The sequence below is a fragment of the Falco cherrug genome, chromosome 2, assembly GCF_023634085.1.
Source record: "Falco cherrug isolate bFalChe1 chromosome 2, bFalChe1.pri, whole genome shotgun sequence".
Taxonomy (NCBI): Eukaryota; Metazoa; Chordata; class Aves; order Falconiformes; family Falconidae; genus Falco; species Falco cherrug.
Window position 1 is genome coordinate 121,741,926 of NC_073698.1, and position 14,013 is coordinate 121,755,938.

General features: G+C 38.4%; 1 protein-coding gene across 6 annotated transcripts in view; it reads right to left on the reverse strand.

The window, feature by feature from the left end:
* The window catches only part of TBC1D23 (TBC1 domain family member 23), a 36,016-nt gene extending 22,249 nt beyond the window's left edge, over positions 1-13,767 (reverse strand). For 5 of the 6 annotated variants that reach the window (XR_008730894.1, XR_008730892.1, XR_008730893.1 and 2 more), the window contains exons 1-4: positions 13,630-13,767; positions 5,633-5,744; positions 5,290-5,395; positions 2,413-2,617 (exon numbers count right to left, since the gene is read on the reverse strand). Coding sequence is in view for 2 of the 6 variants with exons in the window: in XM_055702027.1 (XP_055558002.1) it covers positions 2,413-2,617; positions 5,290-5,395; positions 5,633-5,744; positions 13,630-13,667 (461 nt within the window). In the remaining 4 variants the exon portion in view is untranslated. The remainder of the gene's footprint in view (positions 1-2,412; positions 2,618-5,289; positions 5,396-5,632; positions 5,745-13,629) is intronic. The other variant, XM_055702028.1, reaches the window with a different exon arrangement.
* Between the last annotated feature and the right edge of the window lie 246 nt (positions 13,768-14,013).

Sequence of the window (14,013 nt, forward strand, 5' to 3'; positions counted from 1 at the left end):
CTTTTTTGAAATTATCGCAAGAACTCTGACTTCCCATTAAGTTACCAGGACAAAAAGTGTGAAAAGAAAAGTATTAATTAATTTAGCATAAGAAGCTAGATTTGCAAATTACTCTGTTTCAATGGTTAATATGGTCAATTACTCCAGTCAGTCAAGTCATTCTTTACCACCTTTTAACATTAAGAATGGGTATATACCCAAAAATAACTTCAAAAAGAATCTTTCCACATTTCTACTGGCAATGGAACAACCTCGTTTAGATATTTTTCTTGACTGTTTTGCTCAATTTTTTTTACTTCTGGTACCTATACTAATAATCAATCCTTAACAAATACCCCGTTTAAATAAAACAAAACAAAACCCCACCCAACCATGCAAGAACAATCCCCCCCCCCAAACCAACAACCCCCCCAGTTATCAGGAATTGTGAATTCCTGTGCCTATCTGTTACTTCCTAGCCAGAAGCCCCATGGAAGCAGCGGATGCAGCCACTGGAAGAACTAGTAAAAAAAAAAACAAAAAAGCAAAGCAAAAAAAATTAAAAATGTAGCTAAACAAAAGTAAATTGCCCTGGAAACCAACCTACATTTTAGTTTAGGAGAGGGTGGTTTGTCGTTGTTGTTGTCAGTATTTTTTTTTCCTGGGTAGGGTGTTTGGGTTTTGTTTGCTGTTGTTTTTGTAAAACAAAAAAAAGGAAGCTATTTTCCACCCTCCATTAGAGGTAACACTGATGTAATGTAAGCATCATCCTCAAGTAGGCCCTGCGATGAGACACACTTCCATTACCCACTTGCCACATTTTAATTAGTTTACTACCTTACAAGCTCTCACAAAAATCATCTACTCAACTGCATATCTGATTTCTTCTGCTTATGGCCCAAACAAAGAATACTGACAACCAAGGACTTCCATATCAGCTGTTTATTAGTTCACAAAACTTACCATTCTAGAGGAAGGGCAGGAGGAAAAGAAAGACAGGTATGCACAGGGCACTTTATACCAAAAGCCTTAAGAGTAACTGTTTTTCCAAGAGAAAAACAGCAAAACCTCCCTCATCTAAAATAGCTTATTATGTTGGGGGTTTCGCCCTCATTCTTCCTTTGGCTTGCTAGAGATGCTCTTTAAAAAAAAAAAAAAATTAAAAATTGAAGAAATGTGGTCCAACAGATCATGCTGTACAATTTGCTCACCTGTTGACAATATTCTGTTAGAATAAATTCCCAATAAATATTTAATGATAGTTACAAAATGTGAGAAAATGTGACCAAAAAGCATATGACTTAAAAAACAAAAATAGCAAAAAATTAAAAATGAAACTTTTATTAAATAGTAATGATGGTCCAGCACTCAAATATCAAATCAAGACCAAACTGATCTAAGCAAAGATTTGCAAGTCTACTACAAATTGTCTTTCTGTGCCTTTGCAGGGGAGGGGGGTGGGGAAGAGAAAACCGTCTACATCTCACTGAACCACCACCTAGGTTCTTACAGAGAAACTCAAATACTAGACACTCTGAAAGGCTTCTGTGGCTGAAAGTACGTGAGTTACATGACCATAATGCCACTATCCCCAAGCAGTTCAGAGCCCAACAGTATTTTAAATCAGAAACAGACACAAGCTGAGTCAAGTGACAGGATGGATAAGTATTTCCTGCCACGACACCAAATGTGCACTTTTCGTATTATGGACACACATCCAGCAGCTGGACTGCAATCTCCTCACCAGGGAATCTGACTAAGATCTTTAATTACAGACTATCCATACGTTATTTCACAAGGTCTTAATCAGAAGACCCTGTAGCCTCACTGGACTGTCATGGTGCTACTCCAATATAAATAAAAAATTGTTTTAGTAAGAGCACCTATAAAACAGCATGAAAAGCTCACCACCCCTCACCCTCTCCCAAAACCTAACAACTTAAAAAAATTATTTCAGTCCCAGCTCAGTAGAATAAACAGTGAAAATATCAATCACTTCTTTTAAAGAGATTTTGAGACTTAATTAATGCTTCCAAAGTACTTTGAAGTGACAAGGATAGAAGCATTTTAGGTACCAAAAATGCTAGGAAAGGGAAGAAAAAATGCTTTCATATAACATATGTGAATTAGATAGTTCCTAAACAATTTTTCATATAGCATGAAATTCCAGTTGTTCTTTAAAAGGCATATCAAGTCTATGTCTAACTAGTGACATGCTAACTCTTTATTAGATCTTAAACCAACTCAACCATCTCCTGGACTTCAAACCAACGCATAGTGAAAGATGATTCAATTTATTATCATACAAAGGAATCTGACAAGTTTCTGACAACAAACATTGCTACTCTACTTGAAACCAACATGCACATCATTTCAGAGAATACTTTTAATGCCGATAAAAATATCACCCAGGCAAAAGAAAGAGAGTTTTACCTTGGAATGAATTTATTCATGATAGCATAAAAGCAGTTGTACAAATCACTGCGTGGCAAACGAAGGTGCACCAGAGGTTTGAGTAGATGTATCCAGCCAAGGCAAGAACTGTACTTAACATTGCGTGATTTACAATAAAAAGTAATAACAGACTCGATATCCAAAAGTAATACTGACTTCTCCTCTTCTGGCACTGACAACTGGTCTGAAACAGGCACAGCAATATAAACTGTATTAACAGCCTTTCAAAGAAACTGACTGAGATCATTTCATAGCACAATTGCACCTATAGGGACTGCTTGGGGGAAAAAAAAAAACCCAACAAAACCAGACAAACAGAAAACTAGCAGCTTGGACTAAATGCTTACAAAAAGGCAACAAAATACAGGTGATTTTATAACCTCAGTAGGATAAGGCATTTAAATATCATATAAATATTGCAACAACAGGATGAAAGAAATCTGAGTTTTCTAGGGTCTCTATGAAACAAAGCAGATTCTTTTAATGAACAGAATGCCCCTCTTCTATTCCTATTTGATGCGTTCAGCACATAACTTATGCTGAACACATCAAAAAATTCATCTGAATTTCAACACAGAACAACCTACAACGCATACCTCCCATTCCTCAAAAACCCACTGACATGCAAATTCATGAAAATCAGTAGTTTGATATCAGCTTGGCTTACAGACTTAAGTTTTATTATTAACATATAAACCATTTTTATATAAATAAAAATCTCTACTTCGAAGTAATTTTCCTAACAGTAGTTTAAATTTGAGGTTGTTAGGGTAACTATAAAGAGAGACACTAAACTATACAACTACACCTGGCTTTTAAATTTGATTTGGTATTGTTGCTAATCAGAAGATACATTAATCAAGAACATATATAATCTTTTATATAGATGTAGTATATTGTTTCAGATTCTTACAAATGTAAGGCAATAAAAAGATTATATGTCCCCTATTTATCCTGCTGCATCCGGATGATGCACCAAAAAACCCCGTACAAAACCAGTTCTGTAATTAAGGTGGTAAGCTAAACACCTCTTAAATACCGTCCTTACTGAGTTGGATACATACAGGAAGTCTAAGTTTTCATTAGTTCCAAAGCATCTTCCTGCACAAAGAAGTACTGGCATCCACCTCACCTGAGACGACCAATCTAAGACATACTATGTCAGTACCACACCCCAAATTATGCCTTCCTCCATGTGACGAAATAACAACTTACAGTTAAATATACCAGTATTTATTATAGATTGTAGTGAAACCAGACTTTTGTGTAAGTTCATAAAATTTTCAGTTTAATATTAAGTACACCATGAATTATGTATTTTCAAAATACATTTGGTTTAATCCAATCAGATCCAATTGGTTCTATTCCACACAAATTCATTTTAATCCATACCTAAATTCTGTCCGTTTTACTATAGCTAAAGTGACTTACAGTAAGAGAAGTAATAACCATGTTATGTCCAGGACAGAGGGAAGAGATGACTACACACTACATTAATGCAGTGGCATTAAATTTCTAGTGAACATTTTCCCCCTTCAATTATAAGATCATGAGTCTCATTACTGTTAATAAATTTTTTATTACATAAGTCTCTAATACTTCCCCAAAGCCAGTCAATATTTGGCATTGCCTTTCCTCCATCTCTTGGGAAAATAAAAGAGTACATAAAATCCAAATGCCATCTGAAGATTTACTTCAAATTTGGAGACTACTTGCTTTGCTAAAGCATTGAAATGAAGAGATTTAATCCAACCCAAACCTGACATCTCTATATAGCCTTCATTCTGAACTAATATTACATGTATTGCTTTAATCAGTTTAATATTGTTTTCTGTTACAAAATATTTGCCAATAAAGACGACAGGAAAACTAACGGATATTGAAATGCTTCATTTCGTATGTTATGAAGGGATGTTTTGCCATCTTCCTGAAAAGACACTGTTATTAAATAACACAAGAGAAATTTCCTCCCAGCTTCCCCCTACAGTACAGAAATAGAAGGAAAATAAGCCCTACTAGATTCTAGAGCTAGAAAACGCAGAACTGCATTTTAAAAGTGGTAGGTTATATACCCATGCTGTAACTCCACTCTCTGCCTTAACTTTCAATTGTGCAAGAATAAATTAAAGCATGACAGGTAGCCTAACAGAAGATTCTCTTATCAATGCCATTAAGAACTACCCTAATTTACCAGTCAGCATTGACTCCATCATCTGATCACTGATACTAATGCTACTGCATGGTGTTAGTGATTTAGCCATTTTTGTGATGAGCTGCCAACCAGATCCTGTGGCAGCTCCTTACAGACATACTGGAATATTATTTCCAATGTCCTGGCAGCTTCTTGCTTTCACAAACACAACCTTTCACTTTTGCTGAAAACACTATTCAAAAAATATATTTCTTAAACATAGTCCTTTAACGTCTAAAATGTTTAACATATTTCTTCCCTTAAAGTTTGATATGCATTTTGGTGCTATATCAGCTTTCCAGATTAAGAACCAGTCAGACAAAAACCTGAAGGACACTACAGAAAGAGCGTCTCATTTAAAAGATGGAACATGAAAAAAAATGTAATTTTTTTCCAACTCCTGAAACTTTATGACCATGCAAACTATCATTTACAAGCTAAAACTTTAAAATTCCGTGATGTCACCCATCCCAGAGTTACAGTGCAGATAAAGTACTGTTTTCTTATGATTTCTTAGTGATTTTCTCTGCTCTCTCATTTTACTCCTCAAAGCTTCCTCCAAAATGTAATAATAATTTAAATTATTTAATTCAAATAACAAAGCCCTAAGACAACTGGGAATACAGTAGTTTTCACATAGGTGATCTACATGCAACTTAACTTACCAATTAGCTCTTGGCAATCCTTATGAATTATACCCTGGTCAGGTAGGTCTAAAGAGCCATCCCAGGATGCTAGGCTGTCCCCCTTTCCTACAACATTAAGTGCAATCTGAAAACAAAAACAGAAAACCCTCTAAACATTTTGGTGTCCTTTTGTAGTTACCCAATTACTGAACTCAGTAATTTAACTCAATAAAGAAGAATATTCTAAAACTAAATGAACACACATGCGCATTAAAATTCTAGTACTACATATCTTTTGTAGAGATGCCTGGTAATTAAATCATTTACCTCAAAGCAAACAGCTCCAAGTATTTCCTGCTTCTTGATTTATGCTTATACTTACCTTCCAGACTTTGGCCCTCAGATCAGCAGGCAATTGCCTTCCTTGAATGATGTTTCTCACAGTTTCAAGATCACAGCCTCCTTCTTCTAGAGCATCCGCAAGATCTTTTTCCCTAAAATAATGTGTTTATTAAAAATGAATTGTAAAATATTTTCCAATGTTTATCTATTAAATAGAAGTAGACTGGAGGCTACTATCAGGCAAAACCCACACATATGTAAATGTATAATATAGACAATTTGCCAATTACTAAAAATAAATATTTGCAAAATGTTACTTATTCCTTTATTGTAAAGGCTACTTGTCCAACCTTCTAATGCCATTCAATTTACATACAAGAACAAATATGTTCAGGGCATTTTTGTTTTGTTTTCAGGAAGTGGCAATGTTGCAAAATGTATCACAAAAATGCAAATTTAGTTATAGTTTATGACTGGAGGTACACAGCAAGTTTTCACATAAAACACAATGCATTAAAAGAAAACATTACACCTAAATTAGATGGCAGAGTTCTTTGAAATAAAATTAGATGACCTAGAAAACAGAAAACTTCTTTCAAAGGTTTAGAACAGTCAGCTTTTAACCCCATCTTTCCCTGAAATGGGAAAGGACCTTTTAGTCAAACTCAGATTTACTTAACTTTAAAGTTCTAGTACTGTAAGTGCGGACATGTGCACAAGGCTAAATTAAAACATACAAAACCAGTAACAATAGTGTAGAATAGCAAAATACACAAATTTGCAAGACAGTCAAACAGTAACGACATTTAAGTTGCCATAATAAGACAATAAAAGTTCATAAGCATTATAGGTAAGAAGGTATGCATTCAGAAACTATTACTTTACAATCTCTCTGATTGCTTCTGCAGACTTTCTACAGTTTCATGCTGTCAATAGTGAGAGAAATACATCTGATGATTTCAGAAATTTCAGTATCATATAGCAGAGCAGGGGCAGAACACCAGGTTCACTGGAAAAACAGCAATGGCAGCGGTACACAGGTCCCGTAGGCAAAACTTCTCCCTTACTGTATCCTCTTAACTGTTCTCTACTAGTTCTGACATATGCCTTAAGAACGGCTTTGTTCCATGTACGCGAGGAGTTAAACACACATCCAGGAAAGGTTTATAGCCAGAGCAAAACACAGAACATGACTGTTCATACGGGACAGGTATTTAAGTATGAAGATGCATTCCTTGTGAATAACACATCTATTTATACACACGGAGTAACAGATGTTAAAGTGTTATCGGTATAATTGCTCTGTGTTACATACTACGTAGTCAATTCCAAAATGCCCATGGAAAAAGAATGTCAGCTGTTGAGTTCTTGTCTACTACTTTGATTTCCATATACCCACAATTAACTCCCTGATATAAAGGTTCTCAAGTTTGGTCTTCTGAAAGCTTAAGACACACATTTCTGAGTTTCTAAATATCATGCTTTTTAATAAATAGATTAAAATCTCAATCCTGTGAGAACATATGCATATACGTAATAAGCAACAAGCCAGCCTTACTTAAGACTTCTCAAAGTATTTACAAGTAGAAGTATCATCCTTGCATTGCATCAGTCAGTTTCTTTGCCAATACACTTTTGTAGCACTTTAAATCATTTCAAATATACAGCAGGGCACAACTAACAGCTGGTTTTCTTCAAGTAATTTCGCCGATTTGGATGAAAGCAAGCACAGTTTACAAAGAGACCGAGTTGCCATATTTTCTCAGCTTTTTAGTATTAAAAAAAGAATAAAAATCCCAAAGCCCACTTAAAGAACTACAGGATGCAGGAGTGACTATGCCTTTCCCGAGACAGAAACGGGGAGGGAAACACCCAAGTCCACTTGCACTTCCATCCCCTATCCTGTTGCTCTGCATACACAACAATCAACACTGGAAAAATTAAACCACCAAATTAGTTTACCCTGATAAAAATCAGCTCTTTCCAGAACATTTGCATAAAGAGACCCAGCACTCAGCAGAACTGCATGAACTCTGGTATGATCTAACTTCAACGGAAGCCAACCCTAAAGATCAGCTGAAGAGCTGGATGCTCTTAGATATACTGCAGGTTTCCACACACACCACATACGACAAGCAGACTAGAAAGCAACCATGGGGCCTTGAATTATAGCACACAAAACATGATTAGTTGTATTAAATTGGCACATGGAAATGAATGTTAGCAGCTGCATGCATGTTGTATTTCAGGTGGAAAGGTCTTACATTCCAATACTTAAATTTTGTTTCTAAGTCCTCCAAAGGAAGTTATTTGGAGGAAAAAAAAAAAAGTAATCTGTTAATCAACACTTAAAACCACATCTACACAAATTACAAGACACAGCTGGCAAAGAATGTTTCACAGACCCATGAGTACTAACTACACCAGTTACTAGTGTCTAATACAGCTTAAAAAGCTGTGCATGGGTTAACATCATGATCAATTTCAACACTGTCATCCACATCTTGTTTGGTGTAAAGATGACAGGCAAATACTAGCTTTACTACTTCACCTTAAAAAACAAGAAACTGATACGCCGATCTCCCTCATGAAGACATGTAATGCACTACTAACATTCAGTTAAATGAAATAACAGCAGGGAAAAAACTGTGTTATTTATTGCAATTCAATTAGCTGCTCTTTTCCTCCATCAACTCCCAAGACTGCTCACAGGCTATTAGTAAGGACTTTTCAAAGATGAAGAAAATTATTTTCTAATAAATACTCTATTCAGGCAAACTTGCAAAGTACAAAGTATGAGAGTGATTTTGATGCTTCAACACACGTCTGCTGGCTGTGTTTTACCTTATTTCAGTTGGTGTTGTGCTGCAAATATTCCAGTAAAGTGCTAGCAATCTGGATCCTTGTCTTTCATGAGCGAAAATCAGTTAGGAAGTCTTCTGCTCATATGAATAATTATTATACTTACTGTGGAAAGAATGTGCAAATTGCTCCAGACATAAACACCCTTATTTTCTGCTCTGCCATGGCTCCACTGCCTATTCCTAGATGCTATTCAAAATTTTGGTTAGATGTGTAGAATTCCAGCCTATATGCAAGCCATGGCCTGAAAGGTTAATTCCCACCAGACATACAGTTTTAAATGTCATAATGTACGATGTTGCTATTAGTGTGTCTGAAGTAAATTTCCATACTTACAGAAGCATCTCTGAAATTCATGCCAGTCTGGTGACATACTATAATCAATAGTTAACTACCTTCACGGATAATCCACATGACTTTTTTTAAGCTAAAACACTTAAGATGTGAAAGAAAGCTGCACGCAATACAAATTTTCAACTGCTGGGAATTCTGTTTCAGCCACTTTTTTTTTTAAATGTTATTTATTTTGTTCAAATATGACTCTGAGGTACTTGGTAATAATCACTTACAAATACTAATGAAGGGATTAAAAAAAATCGCAGGTATGTGAACAGCAGAGAAAAGATGGTAGGAATTGTTTCAATAAACTACAAATACAGGGAAAAGACATACAATATTAAGGAAACTATAATCAATCAAGTAGACTACCATGCCTGGAATGTACCTGCTAAAGTCCCTTACACCTGCTCATTTCTTATTAAGACAGACAAATCCATCTGAGCTGCTTCCTCCAAGTCCAAGTGCATTTTTTGGGAAAAATGCTTCAGAAGTTTACAGCTTTGATTTCTGATGGGCACACCTCTAATACCGATTTATTATTTTCACAGCCCAACAGGTATCTTCTACATGTACCAAATCCATTAACCAAAACACACTTATCAGTCCAAAACAAGATGATCACTCTTTATCCATATACACTGAAACTACCACTGCACACCTGCCTGTTAAAGGCGAACAAATCCTCCCACTTAGATTATACAGCTCGAACTGCTTGATGGTGTAACGTTTGAAAAGCTTCTTTGGTTATTTTCTTCCACACTCCTCAAGCAACACACTCATAGGTGCTCACAATACGCTCCAGTGGGCCACCACCAGTTCCAGCGTAAGTCATCTTATTTCTTAAACATCTTCACACTTCACTCCTGTCCTCCCCATCAGGAGCCAGGCTGCTGCCAGCTGACCCCTTAGCCAAGAGCATCACCAGTCTTAGTTTCCACAAAGCTGTTGTCTCCTAGGACAAACAGTCTGCAAATTTCCATAGATTTCTGATAATTGTATCATGCAAAGAGAAAGACAGGCACACATATAACAATTATGAAGGCTGACTGTACGTATCCACATTAGTGCCAGACTGGACTAATATAGGCTAATATATTTTTTAATTTTTTATTACTAATGTTGGCCTAAACTCCAGTTTAAGCAAAGTATTTGAAAAAGCTCACAGTAGCGTACACGTTTATAACACGCAGTAATCACAAGAAAGCTTTACTTAAAAGTGGGCAAGTGAATAGGGTTCATGAGAATTTCTGAAGTCAACAGCTAGTATCAATTTATTTTTATAATCGTCATTCTACATTCCCACAACAAAGAACACAGCTTACCACCACAGAAAATTATCTATATAAAAGCTTCTTTTTTCTCCTCCCAAAGTATGCTTTTATATAATCTAGTTACTCCAATTCCTACTTTTAATGTAGGATTCTCCTGACTAAAGGAAAAAAGCCTAAACAAGAGCTATATTAAATCACGGGTAACGAGTGTTTGTTCTCTATTGAAAAACAAACAAACAAACATCAATCCCTTACATGTACTTCAAAATATCCATTGGTTTCAGAACACCACTGAATACTTTTCTTCCCCCCATGGAATTTCAGAGAAAAACATTAATTTCCTGTTATTTTTACCTCTATTTTTCCCTCAAGTGTGTTAATTTTACACTTGACTGCAAAGCATTATTTTGTTTGTGTGCCTTCAGAAGAAATATCATGGCTCCAAATACTAAGTAGTCAGATTTTGAGCATGGGAAAAAAAAAAAAAAGTATTATTTTCTCACCCTGTTGTCTGAAGCAGTTGGGAATGTATTTTGGGACCATAAGATGAATGACTACAATGCAAAGTTAAATGTACAGGAACAACTCCATCTGTGGTTACAGTTATATTTAGTTAGTTCAGGTGTTAACTTTCGAAGTATAGAGCTTAAAAAAGCGCTACTTGATCAAGTTCCCCGAAGCTTGAGTATTAAACAAACATCTACAAAAAAGTTTTAGGAATTAATTCATAACTGTTTATATCTTTATCTGTTTGAGAACCTGAACAGGAAAAATTAAGTTCAAATCATTCATTTACTTGACAAATGAGGAGAAAATACTCTATGACTTCTAACTGCAAACACTTTAACTAATAACAGTTCATCTTGTTTGTGTCTATACATCCTATTGACTAGAAGTGTTGCATTGACTAAAATTATGGCTAAAATCAAATCAAATAAGCAGAAAAAATGAAGGAATTAAGCTTTTACAGCACAGCTTGAAAGCAGCCTGCCTTCCTTGTGTTTCACAGCATTCTTAGCTTTGGACGCAGATATGTCTTCCAGCATCAAATACTGCCAGCAATTTCTCAAACTAATTTTTGAGAATATGCCAAAATGCTAAAAGTAAGTATTTAATAAAAAAGGTCCGACAGATTTTTCTCATTTTTGTATCAAAACTGTTGATAAACTTCCTGTATGTACTGAAGAAAAAGCTGGCAATCTCATCCTTCAATAACTCCACTCAATAACAACCTTCAATAACTCAGTAACAAGGCATTTTTTTCAGTTGTGGTTTGGTTTTAGTAGGTTTTTTTAAATTTAAGTTGTATCATACAATGCCAAATTCCCCTGCTATTTTGTTAAACAAAACAAGCAGTCAGTATGGACAATGAGGGGTTTAACTCACCATTTGTTTGTGCCATCCACCCCACCCTAAATGACTTACACCAGCACAAGTGTCAAGTTCCCAGAGGAAACATAAAAAGGGCACATTATGTTACTAAGCATGTCTAGATTCTACATATTCAAGGTGCTGTCACAGTCTCTGACCATAGAATTACATTTGCCTTTGAATCTCCCTAAGGAACTGAACAGAGGACAAGAAATCAGTGCTGCTGGTTTTGTTGCCGGCAGAGTTCAGGTGTATATACACACCATTTTATATTTTGGCTGTTTTTTTATAAATGGGAAATTTTATTGCTCAATCCTATATATGTCAAAACCATGATAATGTAGTAATTTGCAGCAAACAGCTCATTCAAAAAATAAGTTATACTTAGAAAAACAAGAACTGTTCAACAGTATTCAGGTAAGTATATAGGACAGCATTTTAAATCAATGCATGAAAAAGAAAATATTTCATTGAAACTGGCTTTAAAAAACCCCCACAACAACAAAGCCAAAAAGCCACATGAAGTTTCTAAACAAGCAGTAAAGAATACAACTTTGTTATTTGCAGGGTACAGCCCTATTCTGGCATATTAATGTAGTGTTTAAGCATAAGCCTCTTGGACTGTTTCCATAAAGATGTACAAAGTCTCTTTTTACAAATACCTTCAAGTTTGCCGTTCCTAGCAGTACCAGCTATCAAATTTACTATAGTTACATTCCGAAGCTGCCAGTCAGAACAGCACACTCTAGGCTGAGCCTTTAAATGTCTAGAAACCACATTTGTGCCTCGTTCTTCACAGAAATTTCAGCAGTTTATTGTGATCTGGGAGATTGTAATACTCTTTCAGCATTAGTCATGAAAGGGGTTTGGAGTATTTTCTTGAGATATTTCAACAGCGTTCTTATTCAATGCCCAGGGCTATACTTCAAAGCATCAAGACCGCACTGTCAATGAATCTGTCCTTACCTTTGCAATTATACATCCCAACAGTCAAGCCTGTATTTAGAAATAACACTTACTGTACCTGTAGAAAGTGCTTCATAAGTTTTGAAACTGTAACTAAAAGAAAAAAAAAACCAACTAAAACCAACATTGATTCACTTTCATTAGTTAGTAAACGATACTTAGTTGTTTTATCCAAGAGCTGTATTCATAGAACCAACCTAGACAAAGAACAGATACCGGCTACACCTGCACATCTGTCAAGTCCGGTTTCCCTACAGTGAGATAACTAAACACAAAGAAGGCTGAGCACAGTTAAGAAGAAACTTTGGATCCACCACATAAAAAAAAGCCTAGATGCAAAAACATCAGATTGGAAGTGATCATAAAAAGTGGGTCTGTGTAATTGTTTGAAAAGTGCGTACATGGGAAGGACAAAGAGCAATGCAGTGGCACAGAACAACAGGAAGGAAAGAAATTACATGCAATGCAGAGGCGCAAAGAGGAAAACAAAGTGCAGATGCACAGGAATAGAGATGTGGGGTGCAGTAAGAATAGCTTCAGTGTTTAAACACAACGTTTATTTAAGCCTCAGCAGTCTTAAGTGAATACGCATGCAACAGATACTAACGTCACTGTCACCACCAAAACGATCCTGTACACGCTCCAGAAATAGTCTCTATTCTTGTCCTACAGGTTCAATGTAAAATCCATTCTAAGTAACAGATGCACTCGAGGACAGTGGCGAACAAAACCAACCCGAAAACAAGGCAGGACCCACCGCTGCCAACTGCGCTCGGACAGGTGTGCAGGAGAAGGGGAAGCTGAACGGAACAAAGCCACCGCGCTGCAGGCAGGGGGACGTGGGCACGGCGCGGGGCAGCCGCCCCGCCCCACCCCGGGCCCAGCGCGGCCGCGGGCCGCCCCGGCTCTGGCGGCGGCCCTTTCCCTCCCGGGGCCGGGGAGCCGCCGAGCGCCAGAGCCCTTTGCCCCGGGCTCGCCCCAAGCCGCCCCCGTGTCGGGGCCTGCCCGGCGGGGGGCTGGGGCCGCCGCCGCCCCGGGGACCCTCCCTGCCGCCCTCTCCCCGCCGAGCGCTCAGCGCGGCAGGACCACGGGCGGCCCACGCCCCGATCGCGGCGCGGCGGGGGGAGGGGCCTTCTCGCCTGCCTGCCCACCCCTGCCCTCCCCCAGCCCCGCTGCGGAGGGGACGGTAGGCAGCGGGAGGAAGAGCACCGACAGCGCCGTAACTCACCAGCTGCTCGGCGGCAGCGCCTCTTCCCCTTCCGCCATAGCTGTTGACGTGCCACCTCGCTCGGCCGTAAAGCGCAGTCGGGTGGTGGCTTCTCCCCTCCTTCCCACGCGCCGGCTCCCGTCGCCACCTCCCCCATGCTGCCGCGAAGTGAGGGCGCCGGCCGTAAAGCACGGACGGCTGACAGGGGGCTGGGCCGTGCCTGCGTGAGGAGAGTAGGCGTGGCCCGGGGCGGAGCGCTGAGGGCGCTCACCTGGGCGAGGCGGCGGGCGGGCCGTCGCTGGCGGCTCGGGAGACATAGCCGTCACGGGCTCCCTGCGCCGGGCCGTGCTGACAGACACAGCCTCAGGCAGCAGGGAGGCCCCAGCGCCCCGAGGGACGGCGGGG